We start from the raw sequence: 25,080 nt of genomic DNA, 5'->3' as shown, positions 1-25,080 counted from the left end.
TTTCTCCTTGAAGTCTGCATATGGATTGTTAGCCAATGATGACCCTGACAATACCTCAAAACTCTTCCAAGAGATCTGGAAGTGGAGAGGACCTCAAAGGATTAAAATCTTGTTGTGGAAGGTTGGCAAGGGAGCCCTGCTAACCAACCAACAAAGGGCCCACAGGCACATGACAGATGTTGAAGGTTGTCCTAGATGCCCGGGGATTTCAGAATCTATCATGCATACCTTCAGGGATTGTAATTTTGCTGCCGAAGTCTGGACCTCCATCCTCCCTTCTATGTTAACTACTGATTTCTTCCAACCTGATAGAGATGATTAGCTTTTGTGCAACTTACAAGACCTCCAATCCTACCAACATGGTATTCCCTGGGGTATGGTCTTTGGTGTTGCGCTAGACAACATTTGGAGAGCTAGGAATGTCTTGGTATTCGAAAGAATTGGAACTACAGCAGCAGTGGTGAAGAGGCAGATCCTAAATGTGGTTAAAGATTTGAGATTGGCAGCAAGCCTTCATGTCTCTCCAAACTCCCATGGTAAGATTACTAGAACTGTTTCTGTCAATTGGTCTCACCCTCCTGAAGGGTGGATCAAGATTAATTCCGATGGATCTTGCATCCAAACAGATCATCGTGCAGCTTGCGGTGGTGTGATCCGCGACCATGAGGGAAGGTTTCTAGTGGGCTACTCTGTCAAATTGGGAGATTGTTCTGTCTTGAAAGCAGAACTTTAGGGAATTTTGCATGGTTTTAGAATTGCTAGAGCAAAAGGATACTCCAAGATCCTGTTAGAGAGTGATTCAGAGGTTGCTATTGGGCTCCTAAACAAAGGATGCCATCCAACTCACCCTTGCGGCTCGTTGGTTAAAGAAATTGCCCACCTTGTTGGTCAAGACCATAACTTCCATTGGAGACATGTGTTCAGAGAATCCAATTCAGTAGCAGACGCATTTGCAAAGAATGGTCTCTCCATGATCGACAATTATAGGCTCTTTGAGACTCTTCCAACTTTTTGTATTGTTCCTTTCATGTTTGATTTCTGCAATACCTTGTATCTGAGGTCTTGATCTCTCTGTTTGGGCTCTGAGCCCCGGTTACTCACCAAAAAAAAAAACTACACTACTGAAATAAGACGGTACTACACTACTACTTGTATGACCCTTCTTAGTTTTAAAGTTGTTTCACTTAGAATAAATTGTATCTTGTGTAATTGAAAAATGCATCAAGAAAACTGAGCTCTCAGATTTTTGTTTTCTTCTTAGTTTCCTTTAGTTTTTTCTAATTAGATCTAAATTTTAATGTCTGGTAGAATTTACTTCCTATCATTAACATCCGTCAAAGTGTCGATTTTGTGACAATTAGTGATTGCTATGGATTTTTTTTAAGTAACAATTTGTTATACTTTTTATGATGTGAAGTAGTAATTTTTTATTTGATGATATTATGGTATCCTTGGTAAATTTTCTTGTATAATATTTTAAAAAATGCTATCATATTTTTTAACATAATATTTTCGCTCATTGGCCTTTTTTTAAATTTTTAAAAAATGTCTTTTTAAACACTATTTATTGGTTAAAATTCATATGAGGTCCACTAAAATTGGATTTGGATTTACGGGAGGGTTTTGTCGCTTTGAATACGGATCTCCTTGGGAAACCCAGGACCCTTTGGCTATGGTGGTGTCGTGCGGTCTCAACACGGTATTTGGCTTTTTGGGTTTGCTGGTTTTATTGGTATTTCGGATTGTCTCCGGGCGGAGCTGTTGGCTATTTTGCATGGTTTGCGCTTTTGTTGGGATCTTGGTTTTAGACGTGTTTGATTTGTTCTCGAATTCTACTTTGGCGTTGAGTCTGCTGTCCAAGGACCCTATGGTCTTCCACTCTCATGCGGGTATCATTAATCAGATTAAATGCTTACTCCGTCGACATTGGATTGTTCATAGCCATCACCTTCTCCGGGAAGGGAATGCTGTGGCGAATTTCTTAACCAAGCTCAGAGCGTCGTCTACTTCAACTAGTTGGTTTGGGATGAGCCTGTGAATGGTGTAGCTGATTTGTTGAGGGTTGACCTCATTGGCACTTCGTTCATGAGGGTCTAACCTCCTTTTTCTTTTTACTTTCTTTGCTTTTGTATCAAAAATTGAACATTAAGACTATCCCTCTCTTTATAAATACTCAAAATAAAGGTCTCACATGTTCAATACGTATAAAAAGAGATAAACACAACAACTTCACATGATGATATATGAGAGAGTTTTCACATGAGAGGATCATGATCCACTAAAATATGATTTCAGTTATGCACATAAATTTCAACTAATATCAAAAAGAGTATTGTGAAAAGAGTGTTAAGGTGAATGTTTCAAGTAGAGGTGCACATGGGTTGGGTTTGATGGATTTTGGTCAAAATAAAATTCGAACCGATCAAAATTGTCTGGGTTGGATTGGGTTGGATTTCACGAATTTCTTCTTCGGACCCGATCCGAACCAACCCGACGAAGTTCGGATTGGGTTGGATGGATTGATTGGGTCATTATATTAAAATAATAATATATCTGAAATATTAAAAAATCTTGCAAATATATTATTATAAATTCATAAAAAGTTATAAAAAAATACTAAATATGTTATAATACTAAATAGCATGAAAATGACACAAAAAGTTATACCAAATAGCATGAAATAATACCCCATAAATGACATATAGTCAAATATCATGAAAACATAAAACTTCATTACCAAATGACATGAAACAATATAACATAAATAGTACCTAAAAAGTGAAAAGCAACACTAAATGTCATGCCATGACACCTAGAACTTAGATGTCTCCAACATGCCAAATAATATATATAGACATGTAACAAATAACTACGAACAAATACTCTAAGTTCAAATATGACAAATAACTACAAATACTTAAGTATCAAAGTTTCAAAAAGTCATCACTCCGACACTAGCACTCCAAGTATGAGTAAAATTATAAAAAAAGTATTATTATATGTATGGATTATGGGTTGGGTTGGATGGATTTGAACTGAATCCGAAATCCGATCCGAACTTGGTTGGATTGTAGTAAAATCCATCAAATTAACTCGATTACCCGATCCAAGCCGCATTTTTTCTATTGGATCGGATTGGGTTGGACGGGTTCATTGGATCTACCCGGCCATGTTCACCCCTAGTTTCAAGCACTCCTCTAACATTATTTTTTATACTCTAACATAACATTATTAAATTCTTTACAATTATATTGCACACTAAACTGTTTACTCTTTTTGTTTTTTTTTTCTCAAGATGTGACTGACGGAGTGACAGCGGCAACCATAAGATTAACTCACTTGAGACTATAAAATATTACATTAAATGAGTTTGTCTCTCTCCCAGCAAATTATTCTCACATCTCAAAAAAATTCACCAATCGTTAGTCTTAATTTTTTTTCCTACCATTATTTCTCATGGTTAGAAGGTAACTTAATCAGTTTAGTTACCCCTTTGACTTGAAAGAAAAAGTCTGCTAACTTGGTTACATTCCTTGTGAAGGCCGGTTGTTGTCTTTAACTTTTAGCCTCGACGGCAGAAGATAAAAACAGTAATAAACAAATGTAGAAGCCATTAAACACAATCCTTCCACTTGTAATCAAATATTAGCATCACCCTATCAATGTCAACAATGTTAATACAACAAATCTGCAAATTGCTATTAAGCTCACATACTTTATGAGTAGTCTCACAAAAAAAAAAGTTTAAAACTTGTAATATTGTAAATACTTGGATTATGTTAAAAATTGAAAATTAATATATGAAAATGGTCTGGACTTAAAAAAAGTGAATTTTAATAAAATTCAACGGATTATAAAAAGAACTGGTTTCCCACCACCTGTGAGCAAGAAACGTTACGTTTTATGCAGTGAGTGAGTGAGTCACTACAAATCCCAAACCCCACAATGCCATTCTCATTCTAACAGCGTTCACTTCTCTTTCTCTCTCAATTCTCTTCCTTCGTTTTCTGATTTCCCAAAATTAGTAATCGGAACTTTGTTCACCAATTCAAGATCCTAATCCTTTTCGGCCTTTCCTCAAATCACCCACTTCTTCTTCTTCTTTCTCTCTGGGTTGGCGTCAATGGCGTCGAATATAGGCATGATGGACAGTGCTTACTTTGTCGGCAGGAATGAGATTCTGTCATGGATCAACAACAGGCTCCAACTCAATCTCTCGCGCATTGAGGAGGTAACCAATACTTTCTACCCTTTTCTTTCATGCTTACTAATTGGATAATGCTGAATAGTAAACTCCATTTCATATGAGTTTCAAAAGAATTTGGAAAATCATGTTCTTAGTTCGCGAGGATTAGCTCAAGTGGTAAGAGCTATGAGATAAGGGTTGGGTGGGATGAAGGGTGAAAGGTCCACGGTTCGAACTCTGAGAAAAGTCTAATTTACTAACAACTATCATTTGCCTATTAAAAAAACATGAGTGTTCTTAGTCACTCTAATTGGTGATGTTGTTGATGATTATTAATCACTTTCAAGTGTGAGCATCCTTTCCTTTTCGCACCTAACTTCAATTTTTTTTGCATTTTTCTAATTTTTGTAAAGAATGTTTTGGATTTCCCTTACATTCACCAAGAGACATGAATTTCAGTAGAAAGTACTTATAGGTTTTGCTAAGGGAAATCCAAACACACATGCTTAACATTAACTGGGAAGCTGAACTGTTAATACAAAAGTAATTCCATGCATAGTATCTACAATGAAGATATTAGATATGATTTTTGGTTCTGATGAACTGTTTATTCTCTTGGCTAGGCTGCATCTGGTGATGTACAATGCCAGATGATGGACATGACGCATCCAGGGGTTGTTCCAATGCACAAGGTGGCAACATTACTTTGTTTTGACTTTCTTTTGAGCTCTTTTGTATTTTATTTCTACCAAGGGTGACTTTTGCAATGGGGGTTTTATCCAGGTGAATTTTGATGCAAAGACGGAGTATGATAAGATCCAGAATTACAAAATTCTGCAGGATGTGTTCAACAAGCTGAAAATTGACAAGGTGTTTATTTCTTCTCATGATTATGTTAAGTGGGATACTTGATCTTAACAGTGAGCTTTGCTGTAGTAAATAAACAAGAAAGAAACAAACCTAGGATGGCTTATTATGACGTACTTAGGCAAACTTGATCACTATTCAGCATTTCTATTTTTGGGTTTCAATGGAATGATTTACATCTAATGAAGCTTTAGCATATGAGAAAATAGGGCGTTTATCAAGACCTAGATATTCTATGGATGGATAAATTCGACACTGGAATTGCAGATCACCTATTCTTTATTACTGCTTCCTTTTACCCTTCACTTAGAACCAATATATATCCTCAAGCTTGCAATGGCACACTGCAATTTTGGGAATTATCTCTATAGGCAGGTTGGATAAGGCTACATTAGAGTTCCTGTTAAGGAAATATTTGGCGTGTGATCCGGTTTCAATGCTCAATCCCAGTTTGATTGGCTGGATAAGTTTTATGCCCAAGTGTGAAATTTCCCTCATGATTTGATGGTAAATATTTTGCACAATAACTTCATATGAGACTTTAAAAAAACTAGTATGTTGGTGCGATCAATAGTTGCGGTATATATTTAATGCATGCTTAACATTACTACCCTTTAACAGCATATTGAAGTTAGCAGGCTTGTTAAAGGCAGACCTTTGGACAACTTGGAGTTCCTCCAATGGCTGAAACATTACTGTGATTCTGTGAATGGTGGCATTATGAATGAGTATGTTATTTGCTCTGAGTATATTTTTCATCATTGAAATAGATCCAAAGATTGATGTGCCTGTATTACTTGTAGGAATCTGTAATTGTACTTTTACTTATGTTGGACATGTTAACACACATCTTTTCAAATACTTAGAAGTGTGATACTGCCATGCATTCATATTTCTCATATCATAGTGTATAGTATATGTAGTCAAATTTTTTTGTTTTTGTTTTGTCTTTTAATTATCTCTAGGAATTACAATCCTGTGGAGCGGAGGGTTAAAGTCGGAAAGGACCGGAATGTTAGGTGTCCTCTGAAGAAATCAAAATCACAGCAAACAAATATTAAGAATGCTTCTGGCTCAAGCAACACACTCGGTCCTAATGGAACCTCTGGTTAGCTTCTTGGGCTCATTCATTCTAAGTTGTTCAGTACTTCGCCTGATGATTTTACCATGTATCTTTTGCTTTTCTCATCCTTCCCCTCTTCGTTGGTTGTTTTGTTTTGAGTACAGGGGCCAAACCATTCAGGTCAAGTGAAGCAGCAGGTGGGGCTAATTCTTCAGTAGAGATTCAGGCTCTGTCGAAAGAGGTATGAACATTAGGTTCTCCATGCCTGTAAGGCTGTTACATTTTTGAAACTGGGGACTTAAGAAGTTTATGAACTTACTGATTGATGCAAAATTTGTTTCCATTTATTTAAATAGAATTCTATACCAACGCATTTGTTTCATGTACACTAATGTGCTTTCATATTCTCGATTGCCTGAAATTCCTTGTTCTCTTATATGGGTATTGCCATTGAAGGTTGTCACTTGGTTAGGTTAATGAAAAAAATATGTACCCAGTCATTTGTTGGTTGCTCGCTTCTTTACACTTATGTTTCCTGTTTTACAGATTACTGATCTGAAATCTGCAGTCAATCTCCTGGAAAAGGAAAGAGACTTTTACTTTGCAAAACTACGAGATATAGAAATTCTTTGTCAGGCTCCAGAAGTGAAGAATGTCTCTGTAAGAATTCTGCTTGCGTTGAATTTAGTTATTTTTATTCACAAATGCATTTATGCCTTCATCCTTTTCAGTATGCTTGTCATTATGTTTAGTTTTGTGCACTTCAACATGGATATAATCATCTATTCCAATCATTTAGACAATGAATTGTCTAAATTTCCTCCTTTGTGATTCATTGGAGATGGGCAACATACGCCTCAAAAGTTTTTTCTTGCTTACAACATTTTATAAAAGGTTTTGGTATCGACATGTATACTTTCTGAAGTTGAAACATAAAGTTCGGGTTTGGGTATTGATCACCCTTGAGGTTGAGTTCTACATTCTTTACTTTTCAGTCAAATAGAAATGATCTTTTGTGCGGTGAGCTGTATCGTAACTTTTACTCTGATTGGTTGGAGAATAGCCAAATATAGACAGAACGGCCTAAAAATACTCTAAACCAGTAAAAATGACTTGGATCAATATAGTCTCTTGGAAGAATCAACATAATAGTGACGTTTGATCCAAGTAGTTGACTCTCCCAACTGATGGGAAAAACGTTTGTATTGTGTTATATGTTCCAACTTTGTTTTTCTGCCTCTTATGATGCATCACATTGTTATGTATCAGTTTTTGTTAAAGGTTAATTGAACATTTAAAAAAAAAAACCGAATAAATGTAATCAATTGTTACATACTTACATGTTCTCTTTGCAGATGTCTATAGCAATTAAGAAGATTTTATATGCTGATAATGCAAAGGAATCAGCATTAGATGAAGCTCAAGATTACCTTAACCTTTGCAATGAATGCTGTGCAAACTGAAGCAGAAATCGAAGCCCGATTACTCCCAAAACTAGCACCTAGCTGGCTTGCGTGAAATATTTGCAATTATCTTGAACAAACTCAATACTGTCTTTGATTACAAGATTAGTGATCCTTCCCTGTCTCGTGGCCATAAAGTGCTATATGGTCGAAGTGTTGTATGATGCATTTGTTTTCTTGTAAGCATGGATGGATAAGAAATGATAAATAACCAATCTTTCCGAAAATTGAGGTCATTTATTAACAGGCTGCAACTGTAGCATCAACATTATCTATATACCAGATGTGTCATAGTGTTATTAAACAAACCACACCACAGATAACTTAATCCTAAGATACACGAAAAAAAACTTCAGTGAAGGTAAAAAACACTCAAGTATCTCCTCAGGAGATAAGTGGAAATATCAATAACATATACATGCATCCCATTAACCCTATAAGGCAAGAAGCTACAGCCTACAAGAACGCATTCAATAGGTCAATCATACATGATAACCATCACTCCTTGATTTACCAGTCTGCACAGAGATGACACTATTAGTTCAACAGGTCAGATACAAAGCAAGGAATAATTCCACAATCAAGTGAATCAACAGGTCAGTTAGAGCATCTCCAATGCTAGTTCTCAGTTCTTAGCACTATTCACGTGGGTCCGTACTGCCACATGTGCTTAAGCAACTCTTTGCAGATTTTGCTCTAATAATGAGTTCTTAGTTCTTAGCACACTATTCATCCGGTCACACAATACCATTATATTAATATTTTTTATTTTCATATAATTTTGATTTAAATTTAAATGCTAATTCAATACTTAAATTAAATGAATGAGAGAAAAAAAATTAATTTTTTATGCTAACTCAAAAAGTAAAACTTCCTTAGTTCTTATTTTTAAGAACTAAGAACTTCACGTCATCCTCTCCAGTGGTTAAGAACTCAGTTCTTAGTTCTTAACTCAAAAATAAGAACTAAGAACCTTGCATTGGAGATGCTCTAAGAGACTCACCGTTTCAGTTGAAGGAAACGTGTACCATGGTTGCGGCTCCACTCCTAGGTTTTTGCAGCAGTACCGGATTGATTGAATGTCCTTCTCGTTATAAATTCCCGGGAACATTTTTAAATTTTATTAACTCAAAAGTTTAAAAAACTTAAAAATAGAGAAGAAAAAAATGATAAATTGTGGGAAAAGTGCGAAGTTACGTTATTTTTCCCATGAGAATGTAAGATTCCCAACCCTTTTCATGAGAATCAAATTGAAGGAAATCATGGAAATTGTGGAAGATAATTTATTCCCGGTAATGATTTATACCTAGGAATCATAGTTTCCAATCTTGTAACAAACGTAGGAATGTTCATTCTCAATCTTCATATTCCCAGAATCTCTTTCCAAATCTTGAAACAAACGTATCCCTAGTTATGTAAGGGCTGGACTTTTCACTTTGAAGCCTTTTGAATAACCAGCCCAACTAGTCATAGTTTTGCATCAATTCTACTTAAGCGGTTCTTGTACAAAAGTTAGACATATTGACATTTGACACGATGAATTGAAATAAACTTCCAGCCAACTATCCTCATTTGTACTTTTCATTGTATTTGTGAGCTGTAATTTTTTCCTAGTTTCTTGCTACTTTTTCTCTCTATCTTCATGGATTGGGTTGAAGTACCTCTTCTACTTCACATCAATATAATTCTTGGCTTATAAAAAAAAAACTATAATAAGTTTTAGTCATGAATTCTTATTTTATTGATTGTTATACATGTAATATTAATTAAATTTAACATATAGAAAATATAATTATTAAAATTAAATGATTTCAAATATACATTTTACTTAAAAAATGCTATCCGCATGTTTTTTTTACCTTAACCAAACTACGAATGCCGTGAAAACTGAGCACAAATCGAAGCCTGATTACCCTCAAAACTAGAGCTCCTGGCTGGCTGGAATATTTGCAATTATCTTAAAAGAACTCAATGCTGTCTTTGATTATAAGATTGGTGATCCTTCCCTGTCTCGTGGCCATAAGGTTGAAGTGTTGTATGGTGCATTTGTATTCTTGTAAGCGTGGGTGGATAACTAAATGAAAAATGATAAAATTTTCTAAAAATGGATCATTTAATCATCCTTTCTTCTATATAAAAAGAACTTCACTAGTGAACATTTTCAGTATTTTGTTTGTCCGCTGTATGACCTTAGCTGCCTAGCTTGCTGAATATGAAGTCAAATAATTTCATTTACATAACTCAAATGCTTACTTTGTCCCTTTTTGTTTGATATGAAGTATTCAGTAGATCTGGCTAGCATATCATCCACATTCCTTCTCTATCTCTCATGTCATGTGAAATTGCGTCAATCTCTATTTATAAATTTTTATCTCTTTATAAACTATTTATTAAGTATGGAGAGATGGATAAACAATTTTTTTTAACATAACAGTATTATAAATTTTAAGGCAAGAGGATTATGATGACAATCATCGTTGTATTTTATTAATACACACTGTGTACTATAATGAACATTATATAACATCTAGTTATGTCAAACAATATCAAGAACGCTTAACACAATTGGTAGGTAATTGATTTCCTTAAACATCTAATCTAAGGTTTGATCCCTAAGCTGTGCATATGGAAAAAAAATTGTAAATGCACTGCTTATTTTTCCTATGTTGGCGCAATTTCCCACCATCCTCTTATAATGTCAAGGTAAGCAAGGGTCCAAGTAAAGTTTGTATATTTAAATTTTAGCAACGACTTAGATTAAAGACTTAGATCTTCACATGATATGGTCATGTGAAATTAACACATGAGGGATCCAAATCCGACTTTTATGTAGTTACTATTAAGTAAAATAATTTTCAACTTGTGAGGCTGTGATTTGATTGTTAGAAGAGAATTGTTATTATTTAGAATCTGATCATTTTATTATAGCAGGGCAGTTTTTTTTATAAGCATTTATAGCAGGGCAGTACTTCAGCCATTCTCGTTCAATGCTTAAGCAATTAACTTTAAATCTTGCAAATAAAATGTAACCATTGCCCTAAATTGTTTGATGAAACGATTTTAGTATTAACCACATCCCCCCTCCCCCAACTTTGAAATATTTAGTTTGCTGTTTCAAAAGAAAAAAAAAATGTTAGGGAGGAGATCCGCAGCATCGCCCCGATTCCTTTTGCTCGAGGTTTGGGGAGATATCTTGGCTTTCTGCTGGCTAGAGGAAGAGTGACCAGAGGTCGGTTCAATTATCTTCTTGATAGCATCAATCGGAAATTGGCTTCCTGGAAAATGAACCTGGCTGGGAGAGTGTCTCTGGTAAAGTCAATAATAGCTTCTATACGACTTATACCATGCAGGTGTTTTGGCTTCCTAGGAGCATCACTCACTGAATTGATCAATTGATGAGAGGGTTTATCTGGTCTAAGCATAATTGTCAGAGGGGGTGGCACCTTGTCAACTGGAATATGGCCACGTCGGACAAACTCCATGGTGGACTTGGAATTAAGGATATGGATGATTTCAACACAACTCTTCTAAGCAAGGCAGTGTGACACTTAGCTAAAAACTCTCCAAAGTTGTGAGTTGAAGTTCTTTTGCATAAATACTTGAAGGGGACAACCATCTTCCATGCTAGTGTGAGGGCGAACGCGTCACCGATTTGGCAAGGTATTGTTAAAGCCCGTGACCAGCCCAAAGATGGCTTCAAATTTAGGTTGGATGATGGCACTACGACAGTTTGGTATCAGGAGTGGTCTGGGAGTGGTAAGATTGTTGATCTGGTCCCTTTTGTGAATGTGTCAAACACGGTTTATGTCATCGGGAGCTTTTAGTAAACAATTGGTGGGACTTGAACCGTATGGCGACGATGATGCCACATGACATTGTGGATTGTTTTTCGCGTGTGGCTCCTCGAGTTGTTCCTTCTGCAACAGACCGTTAGACCTGGGCAGAGTCTGATTCTGGAATGTACACAGTCCTGGATGGCTATCATTGGTTGCGAGAGCGGAGCCTGTTGTGGTTGTGCAGGGAGTTTCGTGGAAGTAGGTGTGGAAGTTGGCGGCGCCGGAAAAGATTAGAATGTTCTTTTGGTTGGCATTGCATGGGGCCCATCATGTGAACTCAAATTTTTTTCGGTGTCATCTTGCTCAATCAGATGCGTGCTCGAGATGCTCAAGTAGTGTGGAAGATTGCCTTCATTGCTTGAGGGATTGCTCTCATTTCAGAGAGTTAGGGGGGGGGGGGATTTGGAGCTTTTTCTTGGGGAAACTTCTGGTATGCGGATTGTCGTGAGTGGCTCCGTTTGCAAGCTCAAAGTGGGCATAGGTAAAAATTCATCGCTGGTGTTTGGGTAGCTTGGAGGTGGCGTAACAATATGGTCCTCGATCCCCAACCTTGGCCCGTTCAGATAGTGTGGAGCAAGCTCTGTCATGTCCATGATGAGCTGGTTTTTTTCTCCTCCCATGTGGATTTGATTCGGGCGCTCTCTTGAACCTCCACTAGAGGCCTCCCCATCAAGCATTTGTGAAGCTGAACACCGATGGAAGTCATCGAGAGTCAAATAATTCCATGGGTGGTGGTGGTCTTTTGCGGGACAACAACTGCACTTGGATCGTTGGCTTCATGAGCTTCGATGTTGGTGGTGATCCTTTCTTGGCTGAGGCTACAACCTTGCGAGATAGGCTCCTCCTCACGTGGAGACATGGTCATCGTAATGTTCTGTGTAATGTTCTGTCTGAGGTGGATTGTGCAGCTCTTGTTGAGGTGCAAAATGCGGACAGAAGGAGGCACCACGAACATGCTCCAAATCTGGAGGCGAGGTTTAGAAATTGTTTAACAGGAGGACTAGCTTGGCATGGACTTATCCAGAGGGTAAATCAACGGCAGAATGGATTGCGAGACTAGACCCCCCGAGTTAGAGTATCTTCTCCTTAAGGATAGCCTAGGTGTGCCCTAGTTGTTTGTGGTTGTTGTTAATTTTCCAAAGCAAAGATAATGTGTTAATGTTAATAATCAACAAATCATTAGCATCTATACGTCAAGTATAAGATTTTAGGCACAATAACGGTAGAACTCAAAGCACAAAGAAAGATAGGTGTACAAAGAAAAATAGATACATTTTACCTTCTTTTCTCTCGTTATTATTTACCCATATAGAAAAATAGGTTTACAAAGTAAGCCCAGAAAGATAGGTAAACATTCTTATAAACCTATTTGGGCAAGATTTCAAACAACAATATTTCATCTTCAATTACTATTTACAAGGATACTATCAATGAAATAAGAGGAAAAAAGGTTTACAAAAAAAATCACAAGATCAATAGCGGCATCAGAAAATTGCATCCCTAAATTATCTAATAATGGAGGGGTTTTGTTGAAGGTATAACAAAGGAAAAATTAACAGGCTGCTACTGTAGCATAGCATTATCTATATACCAGACGTGTCATAGTGTTATTAAACAGACCACAGATAACTAATCCTAAGTTACACGGAAAATAAAAACTTCAATAAAGGGTGAAAAACACTTGAGTCTCCTAAGGAGATAAGAGGAAATACCAGTAACATACTAGCATATACATGCATCCCATTATCCCTATAAGGTAGAAGCTATAAGAACCATTCAATAGGTCTCATCATACATTGCATGATAACCATCACTCCTTGATTTACCAGCCTGCAAAGAGATGACACTATTAGTACAACAGGTCAGATACAAATCAAGGAATAATTCCACAATCATCAAGTGTTACAGATGGAAATACCCTATGGATCAGATTCTCAAATTCTTGTGTTCCATTCTCTTGTATGTATTTCTCGGCAGCAGTTATAATGTCATCTGGCTTACTGAAGATGTCCTTTTTCCTTGGAACATACCAGATGTTAATGGTCTGAGGATTGAGCAAGAAAGCTCTCACATAATGCTCGTAAACGTAAGAAGCACCACTGAAGTAAGGAAGGACCAACCAGCAGGTTATGATTAGCTTTGCATATGGCCATATAGGTATCCTGAAATATATGTTGACAAAACGATCAATACTTTTCTCTGCCCTTCTAAATATACACTGTCACAACAGAACTCATAGAAAGCTTGATATAATGCAGAAAATGTTGTACAGGAATTCAACATATTGGCCTCAGTTACATTATAAAGTAAACTTTCTTCGAGGCCATTTTATACTACCTTTTATAATACCTAACAGTAAAAATATCATACTCCAAATGTTTTAAGATTGTACATGTATGACTGTTCTATGAAGTTACCAATCACAATGGAAAAGACAAGGCATTAACTCTGTATCTCAAATAGTCAGAAAACCTAAATGAAACTTGCAGTCAGGTTCAATGATGGATACTGGTTCAAAATCTTTAAACAAAAGAAGTTCTATAGATAGAATTTCTCCTTGCTCAACAGTTGTACCAATGGGGTATCCAGCCAGTGAATAAGAAGAGAATACAAACACAAAGTATCGAGAGACCTGGAGTCCCTCCCTATCTAAATAATTCTCCAAAACTAAGGATAAACCTCTCTAATTTTCCTTCCTGTTATATATAGCCTATCATCTCTCTCACTCTCTTAACTAACTCCCAAACTAATTAACAGTTTCAACTAACTGAGCGGGTTACCTAGCATTCATTCTTTAAAATACATAACCACATAACATGTCCGAAGGGCCAATGCAGATCTTCAAACAACTGCTGCTAGTTAAATATGCCACAATGTAGAACAACATAGTAATTGATGAATATTTAGGCATCGGTTGGAGCTGATACAAGGTAAAAGTGTTCAAGTTCGTGTTCTATTTCAGTTTCAGGCCAAGCTTGACTGCGGTTGTACTTGACAAGTAAACAAACCACTTTTTGTTCAGACTATTAGAATTAGTGAGACCTAACTCAACCCGAAAGCTAGCTCAAGGGTTGAGGGTTGCTCTACCATTTATAAGCACTTGATTGGCCTCATCTCTAGCCAATGTGGGACTTCTAACACAGACTTTAGATGCTATTAGCTTATTACCATAAATTACCTACAAATTAATCATCAAAACACTAAGAAACTTTGTAGAGATACCCTTTTACCCCTTTAAAAAGAAATCCCTTCTTAAAATTGGCAATATCATCAATATGTATTTAATTAACCCACTTTCTTAAGACCACTCAACAAACTGCATCCATAACAAGTTGCAACCAGTAAAGCTTAAAATTACAACTCTCAAATTCATCACCACATTTACTGAGCACCCCTTCAGTCTTTCCAGAACAATTAATAAAAACCATTCAAAAAAGAGACACTAAGAGCAAAAATGTATAATACCATTCAAGTACTTTGGCAAAAGTAAGTTCAAAGAGTGTGATCAAGGAATAGAGAACCCAGTAAGTCAACCACTGCTGATCATCGACAGGAGACTTGCTCTCAATGGCCCTAACCGAAGCATATCTGGTATAAAGCACAGCAGGAAAAACCCACATAAATCCCAAATCAGTCAATTCTCAAATAAAAACAAAATGTCTTAAGGCCCCGTTTGGGAGAGCTTATTTGAGCTTATCTGATAACATAAGCTCTTAAGCAAGTGTTTGAGAGAGCTTATGCAAGACAGCTTATGGTCTAGTTTATTTTCATAAGCTGTTCGGGATAGCTTATGAAAAAGAGCTTATGCTTATTTATAGCTTATTTTCAATAATTTTTTTACAACAGCTTAATTAAGCGCTTATGGTCATGAAAAAGAGCTTATGCTTATTTATAGCTTATTTTCAATAATTTTTCTAAAATAGCTTATAGATAAGCGCTTATGGTCATAAGCATAAGCGCTTAATTAAGCTGTTGTAAAAAACTGGCCTAAATTATGCGGATTTATAAAGGAGGCAAATAAAGAGATTAATATTGTGCGCTTACAGTGGATAAACAAGACTAATGACAGGCCTGCAAAGGAAACAAAATAGGTATCATCAGTTAAAACACGAATATTGAGGGCACATTGAATAAATAGGGTTAGGTTAGTTATTCCAGTTCGATGTGAAGCATATTGTGGACTGTTTTTTTAGCAGTTGCAGACAGTGTGCTTTTTGAAGTAAGTCGAATCTCATTGTAGCAATTGATTCTAGTTTGTAACATACTAGTGTGTGTGTTTGTGTTTGGAGGAAGAAGAAAAGCATAAAGCAAATACATACCCAGCAAGGACATCGAAATTTTTGAGAAGAACCTTGATGAGATCTCCGGCACCAGATCCCATGGTAGGTAGAATTCTCTGTACTTGGTGTTTCTGAGTGTTGTTCGGTGGGTTGGAATTTGGATCACGCTGCAAGCAACAGAGGAAAAGGGGAAAGAGAGAGAGTGGGAGTGTAGGTAGCAGTGTTGGAAGGTTGTGTGTCTGGAAAAGAAGAAGACAGATGTGAGAAAGAAAGAAAGAAGAGTAAAATACACTCACCCCCTCAAGATTTGCAAGAATGACACTCCACCCCATTCTTTTTAAAAATCTACACTCCACCCCATTTTTTATAAAGGCAAAATTTAGTGACGAAAACAAATTCGTCACTACTAAAAACTAATTACTAATTAGTAAAATTTTAAATAAATTTAATGCATATACACTATCATACATTAATTTATGAAAATAATTTTACTGAATTAAATTTAAAAAAACATCCACTCTGTCTGTTAAGTCCACGTCTCATCTATCTCCAAATCATATTTCTCATCACAAACGGTCACCACCAAGCCTTTACTCCCTTTAACACGGCTCCACTGTCCCACAATGTGAAACCCCACGACACCACCATGCCTCAAAGTTTTGTTGCAACCTGAACCCCAGAACGTGAATCGCACATCCCTAAAGTCACTTGTTCAACTACTTCTTGTGAATTTCACCCCTTTAAGTTGTGAGCGAACGCTCTGTTGGTCTAAGATATTGTTGGATTTTGTTAAAAACGATGCTCCACCGCCTCGTTGGGCTCTAATAACCTCATATCCACTTCATATTTTCATAATTTTATTTCTCTATTTTCTTCACCCATTTGTGTTGCTTTTTTGGCCTACAACCCAATTTTGAAAATTGGAGGTATAAAGAGATTATTTTGATTAAAATTGAATTATTATCAAATATGAAAACACAAGCATGTTTCACTATGTTCGAGATATGGTTTGTAAATTGGGCAGGTGTGCTATTGCATAATTTTCATTGTGAATTTACGGAGGAAAAATGCGATTGAGAGAATGAGGAGGATTGTGATGTTTTCATTTTTAAATTTATTGGATTATATTAAAATTTTTTTTTGAAATTATTGATTAACAATTTAAATAATAACTAATTATTAATGAAGAATATTTTTCGTCACTAAATTTTCCTCTATATAAAATGGGGTGGGATGTAGATTTTAGATAAGAATGGGGTGGAGTGTAATTCTAACAAACCTTAAGGGGGGTGAGTGTACTTTACTCAAGAAAGAAAGAGAGGAGAGAATATAGAATGCAACGTAAAACAGGGTGGCTTGCCATGTGGACTATATTAAGATCTTGGTAGGTATTGTTGTGTACGCGTAAGACTAGAGTTGTGATTTCATTTGCACCGTAGGATTAGGAATTAGGGGTTTGGATTTCAGTTCTGGATTGTGTGGCATGCTGGTTCACCATGCTCCTCAGACAGTGAAGCTCTTTTGTGAGGTTTGCTTCTAGTGGGTTCGGTTACCAAACAAATATTTTCAGATTCGCTCCGGTTAATAAAATAAGAAAAATGCTATCGAAATTCATATAAAATCTACTAAATTATATTTAAAAATCAAAGTTTTTATGCACTAAAAACATTAAGAGCCTTCAAAAAAAAAACATTAAGAGAAATGTTATGGGAGCCCACCACCCGACCACTCTAGATTGTTGGGAATTTTTAAGTGTGAGTAAGTCCCACATTGGAAGCTAAGAATAAGTTTGAGTGGTTTAAAAGTGTGAGGACCCATACACCCATTGTCTTAAGGTTTTTGGTGAAGGATGTGGTGTCTGGTCCACTTATGATTTGCTTTTTAAAGCCCAATGTGGAGTTTTATCCCCAAATTTTAAACCATCTCCTTTGTTTGAGTCTTTCTTTAGCCCAACATAGACCACCGACTAGCGACTCGAGGCGATCGCACTCGACCGACCACACTAGGCACTGAGTACATTGAGCGCGACTATCGTATGCATGCCAAGCTCTCCCCCAACAACTCTTTGATTTGCCAGATGATATTAACAACTATGACGATTCGGAAGCAAAGCCAAGATAAGCTCCCCACATCTCGAGAGTCTGATTGACAAATGACAAGGAATCTTCCTCAATCCAAGCTTCCAAGCAATATTGAGCCCAAGATAAATCACAAAGACCTTCATATGCAGAACTTAAGAGTCTCCCAATAAAACCCGAAGAAACCCCTCATCTATTTGAAAACTATAGCACTCTTTCTTGATAGATGATTTGTGAGTGAAAATTTAGCTTATTTGTCCCGAGATTAACACATTGTTGGTCGGTCGGTAAATGCATAATCATAAGAAGGAGTAAAACTTCAAAGTCATCTTTAACAATATAGTATCCGAACTAATAGACAAAAACATAGCAGGTTTCTCTCGTCAACTAGTCATTGTTGATTGGTTTGTTAAATTTTCGCTCTTTGACACAATTCTTTGGGTTATGTTCTGAATATTGTGAAATTTCCAGAGTGAATTGAATAAATAATCTCAAAAAAAATCATAGTGAGCTCATTGTCGCCCACATAGGATCACTCCATTTTGTTTACTCGTTTCTATTTAAATCATGTCACTAATTCATGTAAGGTTATATTTTTTTTTTGATAAGCCAAGAAATATATTGAAATGAAGTACAAGGGGTACTTCAACCCAATCCATTTTGTTTACTCGTTCTATTTAAATCATGTCACCATTGAAATGTAAGGTTAGTTATCTATACTATTTAATCTTTTTAATTATTTTTCTAAATTATTAGTTAGTACCGCCCTTGCTATCAATAAAATATAATCCTCGTGTACTGATTTCGATCTACGCGTCTTACCTTCTTCTAAAGTGGCGTAAATAGATGAGTTTCCCCTAAGAGGCTAGTGTGAATCAGGAACCAGCGATTCCCCAACTGAATCTTCCCTTTCTGAAGATAACGCCCGAAGAGCGGAACTGTGAGATTGATTGCGGATGATTAGTGGGGATAATTTTGTACAGGGGGTATTGGGTGCTCAGTACTATGAAGTAGCCATTTTTTTCCTAGAGTAGATTTTTTTTGTTATAAGAGGAAAATCCTAGAGTGGATATAGTAAGTTGTAACCTAATTATGTTATATATTGGTAGGTTGGTAAACAGGTAAATTGCATTTTTTATTTGATATCGAAATAAAGTGGAGGCTTGATTTTCTTAGTAGTTCATTGCCTTTGGAAAATAATTAAGTTATATATTAATGTTTTTACTCTTTACTTTTAAAAGATATTTAGAAATGACTCTAGCCTCTATTGTTGTATTTTATTTTTGCTAAAGAGTTATGGCTCTACTTAGGGTTTTTTTTGGTTAAGGGAGAATAAATTATAAGTTAAATCCAAACCAAACTACACTTACAAACCAAAGGTATCCAAACCCTATAAATGCACAATACAATGAAAGCTCGCTTTGCTCCAAATCACTAACGCCACCGTCACTCTTTTCCTTTGCACTCAAGTGGCCCTTATCCCACCATAATTAGACCCTTTTCGAACATTACAGATAAAAAAGCAGTGGCTAGTTTATTCTGTTCCTTTATTTTGAAAGAACGAAATTAAAAGTGTTTTCCCCATAATTAGAAGTGTTCTTTTCCCATGCTCAAGTCCCGAAAAATCTTGAAAAAGAGAAGTGTCATGAAAAGATTTCATCCACCATCGTGCAAAAAGAATTCAACCCCTTAAATATGTGATCTAAATTCAACTATTTGATTAATGTATGAAAAAAGAACTTATCTTTAACACCTGATAACGCATTGAAAGATTTGTTAGATATACACAACATAAAGATTATTCATGACCAAATGATCTGAAGACACATGGGATTTTTATGCTATGAGCCAGTTAAAAAAAAGCAAAGGAAGGTGAATAAAATTGAGCCAAAAGTAAATTAGGATTGTTATTTTCTAAACAGATGAGAGTAAAAGTGTCTTGTATTTTATTGTTCACGTCTTCACGATGAGAGTCCCTTAAACAGTTTGCTATTCTGAAGTTTGAGATCCCCAACGGATTTAACTGCTATTCAGTTCACTTTCTGGAATTCAATCCAACTCTAAGATCATTGAATCTATAGAATTTATATACGAAAGCTACAAAGAAACAAAGCGGCATTGCTATTAGTAAAGGGTCATTGGCAGGTTATACCAATACTGAAACTAGAACTCTACAAATTAACAAGTTTAGTTTGAAGTTGGTTGCTCTCCAAGCAGCTTTGAGGGCCATGAATCTGCCGGTGTAGGATACCTGGCATGAGGTTTGCTGACAACAGGTGCAGGTTTTGGCATGAGCTCAGATATATTAGGAACCGGAAAAGCAGTTTGAAGATCGGGGCGAAAGGGAACAACCAAAACCGCAGGTCCTTGCGGCAAGGTAGGTTCCATGGTAGGCACTTGGATAGATTGTCCAGGAAAATTTGTCTGCTCTGGTGGCTCAAGTTCCAAATGAGGAGGTGCATTCAGGTCTGGTTTAGACTGTGCAACTCTTGCTTGAATCTCACCTTGAAGTTTCTCAATTTGGGTTTCTAAGCTACAATTCTCCTCCTTCAGCTCATTTTTCTCCATGGTCACCTGCTCAATGAAGCCAAACACATCAAATGGCAAATACAACCAGATACAAGAATGTGTTTGATATGGGACATCAAAGTATTGATTTCCAAAGTATGATTAAATGCCAATCAGCTCAAGTAACTAGTCGAAAGATTACTTAAACAGAAAGGATTTCAAGTCACCTAGCAAATGATAAAAACTCTTCTGGATATAAATCAAAATTCAACATGCAGTACTCTAAAAAGGGTAAAATGAAGGGAAATGGAGGAAAAGAGTGCCAATCTTACATAATTAGATTCAGACAACAGAGATACGTTCTCCTTCTTGAGGGACTCAATCTGACAGAGCAAGTCCTTTAGCAGCCTAGAAGCTTCACACAATATAGAAGCCTTTCCATTGTTCTGCTCATTTAGATCTATCCCCAAAAACCAAAGAAAAGGAAAAAAGAGAATCACAAAAAAGCATATCAGATAACATGTCAAAGGTGGCATGATATACAAACTAAAAACAAATGTAATTGCCATGTTGAGTGGAGCAAACAAGTCCCAAAGTAAAATTTGAACATATTCAAGATACAAAATAGTGGTACAAGGGATTACCAAGTGTATTGGCAAGATCAAGAAAGAGTTCATTCAAATGTTCACGCTTCATTTTCTCCCGTTCAGCCTTGTGAACTCTCCTGGGGGCTTTCCCTTGGTTCATTTTACCAGAAGACCTGAAGCAAATCAAATTTACAAAAAAACTGAATCCAGATAATGAACCTGTTGTTCCACACAAACTACTCATGCAAGAGACACCCAGCATGCAGTGCTATTAGTATTGTAATAACTACTATAGCCGCCGCAGCAACAAACACCACCACCACCACCACTTCTTATCACTAGTTATATCTAAATTTTAACATTTGTGGTAGAAACAAGTACAACCAAATGAAGTATCCAATAGCATCAAAGTTTGAACACACAGAACAATCGATATTTATACTTAAATCAATTCATACATCAAAATTATTGAAACAATTCAAGAAATTTCCCCCCAAGAAATAATGTAAGAAAGCCAATTTAATGTAACAAATCTCTGACCTGTTTTCTGATGTCTCAACCACCGGACCCAGACTCTCTGAACCCATATCAGCTAAACCAGCTATTTCCTGATGTAGAAAAACAAGACTATCTAAACTTTTCACCCTTCAAAAACAGGACAAGCAAATGGAACACCCCAAAATGAAATACAAGGAAAACTGAATATTTTCTTCCTTCTTTCAATTTTTTTACTGGTGATAACAAAGTAAAGCCCATGTTTCATGTTTGTGTTCCAGGTGCAATGAACCCCTTCCCTTGTAACCCCATCAATATAAATAAGCAAAGTTCCCAACTTTAGTTCCCAAAATCATAGAAAACAAACAGAGCATCACGAAATTCAACAGATCAAATGGAAATCGACCCAATCACCCAACAAAACAAAAAGAAGAAAAGGGAAGAAGTGGTTTTGGTGACCCACCTCTTGGAAGATGAATCTGAAGGTATCGAATTGGAATATGTTGAATTGTGAATCAGAGTGAAATTAGAGGATGAAGTGGATGATGATTATTGAGAATTGGAAGCGAGAAATGGAAGATTTGAATGAAATTAGGGCAGAAGAGAGAGAAATAAGATTTGTTACTGCAATGGAGTGTGGCGGGAGGACACCGGTCACACGAAGGCGCGTGGAGAGGTCATTATCTTTTGCTGCGATCACCCACCTCCATTGAGTTACCCACGTGAGTCCTCTTGGCTTTTCTTCATTTTCCATTTTATTGCAAAGTTTATATAGGATAAATTTAAATTGGTCTTCAAAATAAATTTCATAGATTTTCGTCTCACAATTTATTATTTAAACTAAGATATTATGTGGCATTTTTTTTACTTAGTAATCATCCTACATGGCCCTTTTTTGACACATCATACATGAACTAAATTATATATGATATGGACAATTACACTAACTAAATCCCTATTGAACCCTAATTGTATCCCCAAATCATATCCCATTTTCCTCTATCTTCCTTACGTTTTGGAGTTGCATAGTACTTTCATCTTCACCCTCATCTTGAAGTAATTGTTAAAGACTAGCAGGTTCAACGATGTTGGTTGAGGAGATGTCTCTCACATCGTGTAGCTACGAGTTTGGGATGGTTTATGGCACTCATAAACATTCAAAAATGTTTTTATCCATCTTAAATTGCATAACAACACGATGTGAGAGGGATTGCTCAACCAACACGATACTCATAAACTAAAAGACTCTCACCTCAAGCAGCGAAAAAAATAACTCTAAGTTGATGCAAAAGCTCTTTTCATATCCAATTTCAAAATGCAAATATATGTAGACTTTAGATGAAAGAGGATCATAATGTTGTCTTGAAGAGCACAATAGATTAAAAAGCGGGAGTTCTTACATGAAGGTGAAATTTTAGCCGTAATAGAAGAAGTTTTTTCATCTCAATCAAATTAGGTATCGTCAGCAATATCTCGTGCTTACTATTAATGGGTGGCTTAGCTTGGATTATATTTTAGAAAAAAATATTACTCTTTTCATATACTCTTTGTATTTATTAAACTTTTTTAATTCCAAAGTTGTGATTACAACTAGTAATTAATTCTCTTTAACACTATTCAGTAGGGCTGAGCAGAAAAGTCCTTTCGACCCGGAACCCGAGTTACCCGGACATAAAAAGCTGTCAACGGTCGGATTAATTCGGGCTCGGATTCAGTCGAAGGGAGAAAGGCAGTTAGACACGGATTGTACGGTCGGTTTCGGGTGTAATTTTTTTATCCCGTCGGAACCCGAACCGACCAAAAGTATATAAAATACTAATGAAAATTGACAGCTAACTTGCAACCTACTAGTCTACTACCATAGCTCTTTGACTTCTGTGCACCAAAGCTGCGGAGGGAGTAATAATTTCCATTGAAATAAATAAATAAACTGTACCTTTTGCACTCCCAATGCTTGTCTTTCAAAGATATAATTTTTTGGTGTCACCTAATATGCACCACTTTTAGTGGTGCAACCTTGCACCACTATACCAATTGTCCATTTTATCCCTGTTAAAAAAAATTATTTTATAAAAAGAAAAAAATATTGGTATTACCGGGTGGATTTTGATGGGATTAATTTTTTGAACAGGGATAAAATAGACAATTAACATAGTGGTGCAAGATTACACCATTAAAAAGTGGTGCATATTAGGTGGACCCTAATTTTTTATTTGAAAAAGCTAAACACCACCGGCAATGAATAAAGTTACAACAACTTTGTTTCTCTCACTACCTCAACATTTTCCTCTAATCCAAGACCCAAAGCTAATAAGCACAAACTCAGCCCCATCTTCTTCCTTCATCCTCGCCGCGCCGATCCTCAAACTGGTAGAGACTCTTCTTCCTCACAAGTCATGACGTCGCAGAGGGAGCATCACTGCCACCATCAAGGGCAAATGAAGTTGTGTTTTCCACCATGGATGGCCTAAGGTTCCCTCTCCCCACATCTGGTTCGCTAATCCTCTTTAATAAGAGATTTGAGAAGTCAGATCGGTCATCATCTTCAACAAACCTTGCAAGATGAGAGCTTTTCGTCTATGTTGTTGTTGGTGATTGTGAGCAAGCTTTATGTTGATATGATTTCTAAATGTTTTTCAAGAACCACACAGTATTATGTTGCTTTCTCTGTAATGTTTCTTCTGTCATTCTTCTCCTGTGTTTTCTAGTATGAGATATCCTTGACCCGTCATTCCAACCCGTCCAACCCGCCCGCCGACCCAATCCGCACCCGAGTTATCCGATCCCTGATTCGGTCGGAAATGGGTTGAGATATCCTTGATAAAAACCGTCCAAAACCGACATGTCTGACCCGAACCCGCCCGATGCTCAGCCCTACTATTCAGTACATTAATTAAAGGTAGATGTGAAAGATTGTATATTTTTTTAAACCTATACATTAATTCACTTCATTATATGTTTTTTTTAATAAATGTGATTGTCTTGATGAAGACTCGTAATTAGGAACATAAGGTAAAAAAAGAAACAGAAAGCGAAAAACCGGGCTGCTCCCGACCTACGACCTCACAAAGGAGACCCTATATGGAATCAGCTAACAACAAGTTGCTCATGCCATCTAGAGGATCCATCACAGACATCAACGAAACATCCTGGCGAGCGCCAAGCTTAGCCAAGAAGTCCGGGCAAGCATTTCCCTCCTGGAAGGTATGCGTGAAAACCACCGTCTACGACCGCTCCAATAAATCCTTGATATCCCAAATGAGCGACCCGAGGATGTGCCGATGAGGAGGCCTCAAGGACACCAAAGACGGCTTCATGAAAGTCTGAAAAGCACTTAACAATTCAAAAACCATGGTGCCAAGCCAGATTCAAATCGTGAAAGATAGCTAACAACTCAAGATGAAGAATATGTGGAACAACTAAGAATAAGGAGTAAAATGGATGCACAAATTTAATTATTATAAGCTAGAAATGGAAGTTTATCCTAGGAGTAATTATATACGCAACACATAAAGGCGTGTGGCATCCACAGCAACTATTGTTCCTAGGCGTGTGGCAAGCACAAATGAGAAGCACGAGAGGCCTCTATATGCATGCTTTACCACGTCATCAAAATTTTAATGATGTTGACCATTTTCCAACTCAGGGTTGTATCTCATGTTAATTTTATCAAATTGATGTCTATATTAATAGTAGACTTTGACATAAGCAACTGAC

The 25,080-nt window shown here is 36.6% G+C and overlaps 5 protein-coding genes across 5 annotated transcripts; 3 read left to right on the top strand and 2 right to left on the bottom strand.

Annotated features, from left to right (window-relative positions):
• The first annotated feature begins 376 nt into the window (after positions 1–376).
• Positions 377–1,066, top strand: LOC130713064 (uncharacterized). Its single transcript, XM_057562866.1, has 2 exons — positions 377–672; positions 754–1,066. Exons 1-2 carry the CDS (start codon positions 377–379, stop codon positions 1,064–1,066), a joined length of 609 nt encoding a protein of 202 aa, XP_057418849.1.
• A 2,833-nt stretch (positions 1,067–3,899) lies between these two features.
• On the top strand, positions 3,900–7,806 carry LOC130716154 (microtubule-associated protein RP/EB family member 1A-like). The gene is made up of 8 exons (XM_057566353.1): positions 3,900–4,231; positions 4,810–4,878; positions 4,970–5,056; positions 5,675–5,781; positions 6,019–6,161; positions 6,281–6,357; positions 6,663–6,776; positions 7,472–7,806. Exons 1-8 carry the CDS (start codon positions 4,124–4,126, stop codon positions 7,577–7,579), a joined length of 813 nt encoding a protein of 270 aa, XP_057422336.1. The 5' UTR covers positions 3,900–4,123; the 3' UTR covers positions 7,580–7,806.
• A 4,333-nt stretch (positions 7,807–12,139) lies between these two features.
• Positions 12,140–12,475, top strand: LOC130713063 (uncharacterized). Its single transcript, XM_057562865.1, has one exon. It carries the CDS (start codon positions 12,140–12,142, stop codon positions 12,473–12,475), a length of 336 nt encoding a protein of 111 aa, XP_057418848.1.
• A 486-nt stretch (positions 12,476–12,961) lies between these two features.
• On the bottom strand, positions 12,962–15,951 carry LOC130715151 (HVA22-like protein a). The gene is made up of 5 exons (XM_057565208.1): positions 15,735–15,951; positions 15,460–15,486; positions 14,881–15,003; positions 13,334–13,577; positions 12,962–13,245 (listed from the first exon to the last, which is right to left on the bottom strand). Exons 1-5 carry the CDS (start codon positions 15,794–15,796, stop codon positions 13,192–13,194), a joined length of 510 nt encoding a protein of 169 aa, XP_057421191.1. The 5' UTR covers positions 15,797–15,951; the 3' UTR covers positions 12,962–13,191.
• A 3,704-nt stretch (positions 15,952–19,655) lies between these two features.
• On the bottom strand, positions 19,656–22,094 carry LOC130715062 (transcription factor bHLH47). The gene is made up of 5 exons (XM_057565059.1): positions 21,827–22,094; positions 21,409–21,476; positions 20,926–21,041; positions 20,614–20,741; positions 19,656–20,347 (listed from the first exon to the last, which is right to left on the bottom strand). Exons 2-5 carry the CDS (start codon positions 21,453–21,455, stop codon positions 19,961–19,963), a joined length of 678 nt encoding a protein of 225 aa, XP_057421042.1. The 5' UTR covers positions 21,456–21,476; positions 21,827–22,094; the 3' UTR covers positions 19,656–19,960.
• Positions 22,095–25,080: the final 2,986 nt, after the last annotated feature.

Source organism: Lotus japonicus, chromosome 4 (genome assembly GCF_012489685.1).
Source record: "Lotus japonicus ecotype B-129 chromosome 4, LjGifu_v1.2".
In the NCBI taxonomy this organism is placed as follows: Eukaryota; Viridiplantae; Streptophyta; class Magnoliopsida; order Fabales; family Fabaceae; genus Lotus; species Lotus japonicus.
The sequence above is the reverse complement of the archived record's forward strand: the minus strand, read 5'-3'. Positions and strand labels throughout refer to the sequence as shown.

Coding starts and splice junctions, on each gene's coding strand:
- LOC130715151 (XM_057565208.1), bottom strand. CDS start 15,796: ATGGGATCTGGTGCCGGAGATCTCATCAAGGTTCTTCTCAAAAATTTC. Junction 15,004..15,459: donor ATTAGTCTTGTTTATCCACT/GTAAGCGCACAA, acceptor GCTTTATACCAG/ATATGCTTCGGTTAGGGCCA. Junction 13,578..14,880: donor TTTGCCAAAGTACTTGAATG/GTATTATACATT, acceptor CATATATTTCAG/GATACCTATATGGCCATATG.
- LOC130713063 (XM_057562865.1), top strand. CDS start 12,140: ATGGGTGGTGGTGGTCTTTTGCGGGACAACAACTGCACTTGGATCGTT.
- LOC130715062 (XM_057565059.1), bottom strand. CDS start 21,455: ATGGGTTCAGAGAGTCTGGGTCCGGTGGTTGAGACATCAGAAAACAG. Junction 21,042..21,408: donor GTTGAGACATCAGAAAACAG/GTCAGAGATTTG, acceptor GATTTGCTTCAG/GTCTTCTGGTAAAATGAACC. Junction 20,742..20,925: donor TGATCTTGCCAATACACTTG/GTAATCCCTTGT, acceptor TTTTGGGGATAG/ATCTAAATGAGCAGAACAAT.
- LOC130716154 (XM_057566353.1), top strand. CDS start 4,124: ATGGCGTCGAATATAGGCATGATGGACAGTGCTTACTTTGTCGGCAGG. Junction 4,232..4,809: donor ATCTCTCGCGCATTGAGGAG/GTAACCAATACT, acceptor TCTCTTGGCTAG/GCTGCATCTGGTGATGTACA. Junction 4,879..4,969: donor GGGTTGTTCCAATGCACAAG/GTGGCAACATTA, acceptor GGTTTTATCCAG/GTGAATTTTGATGCAAAGAC.
- LOC130713064 (XM_057562866.1), top strand. CDS start 377: ATGGTCTTTGGTGTTGCGCTAGACAACATTTGGAGAGCTAGGAATGTC. Junction 673..753: donor ATCCGCGACCATGAGGGAAG/GTTTCTAGTGGG, acceptor GCATGGTTTTAG/AATTGCTAGAGCAAAAGGAT.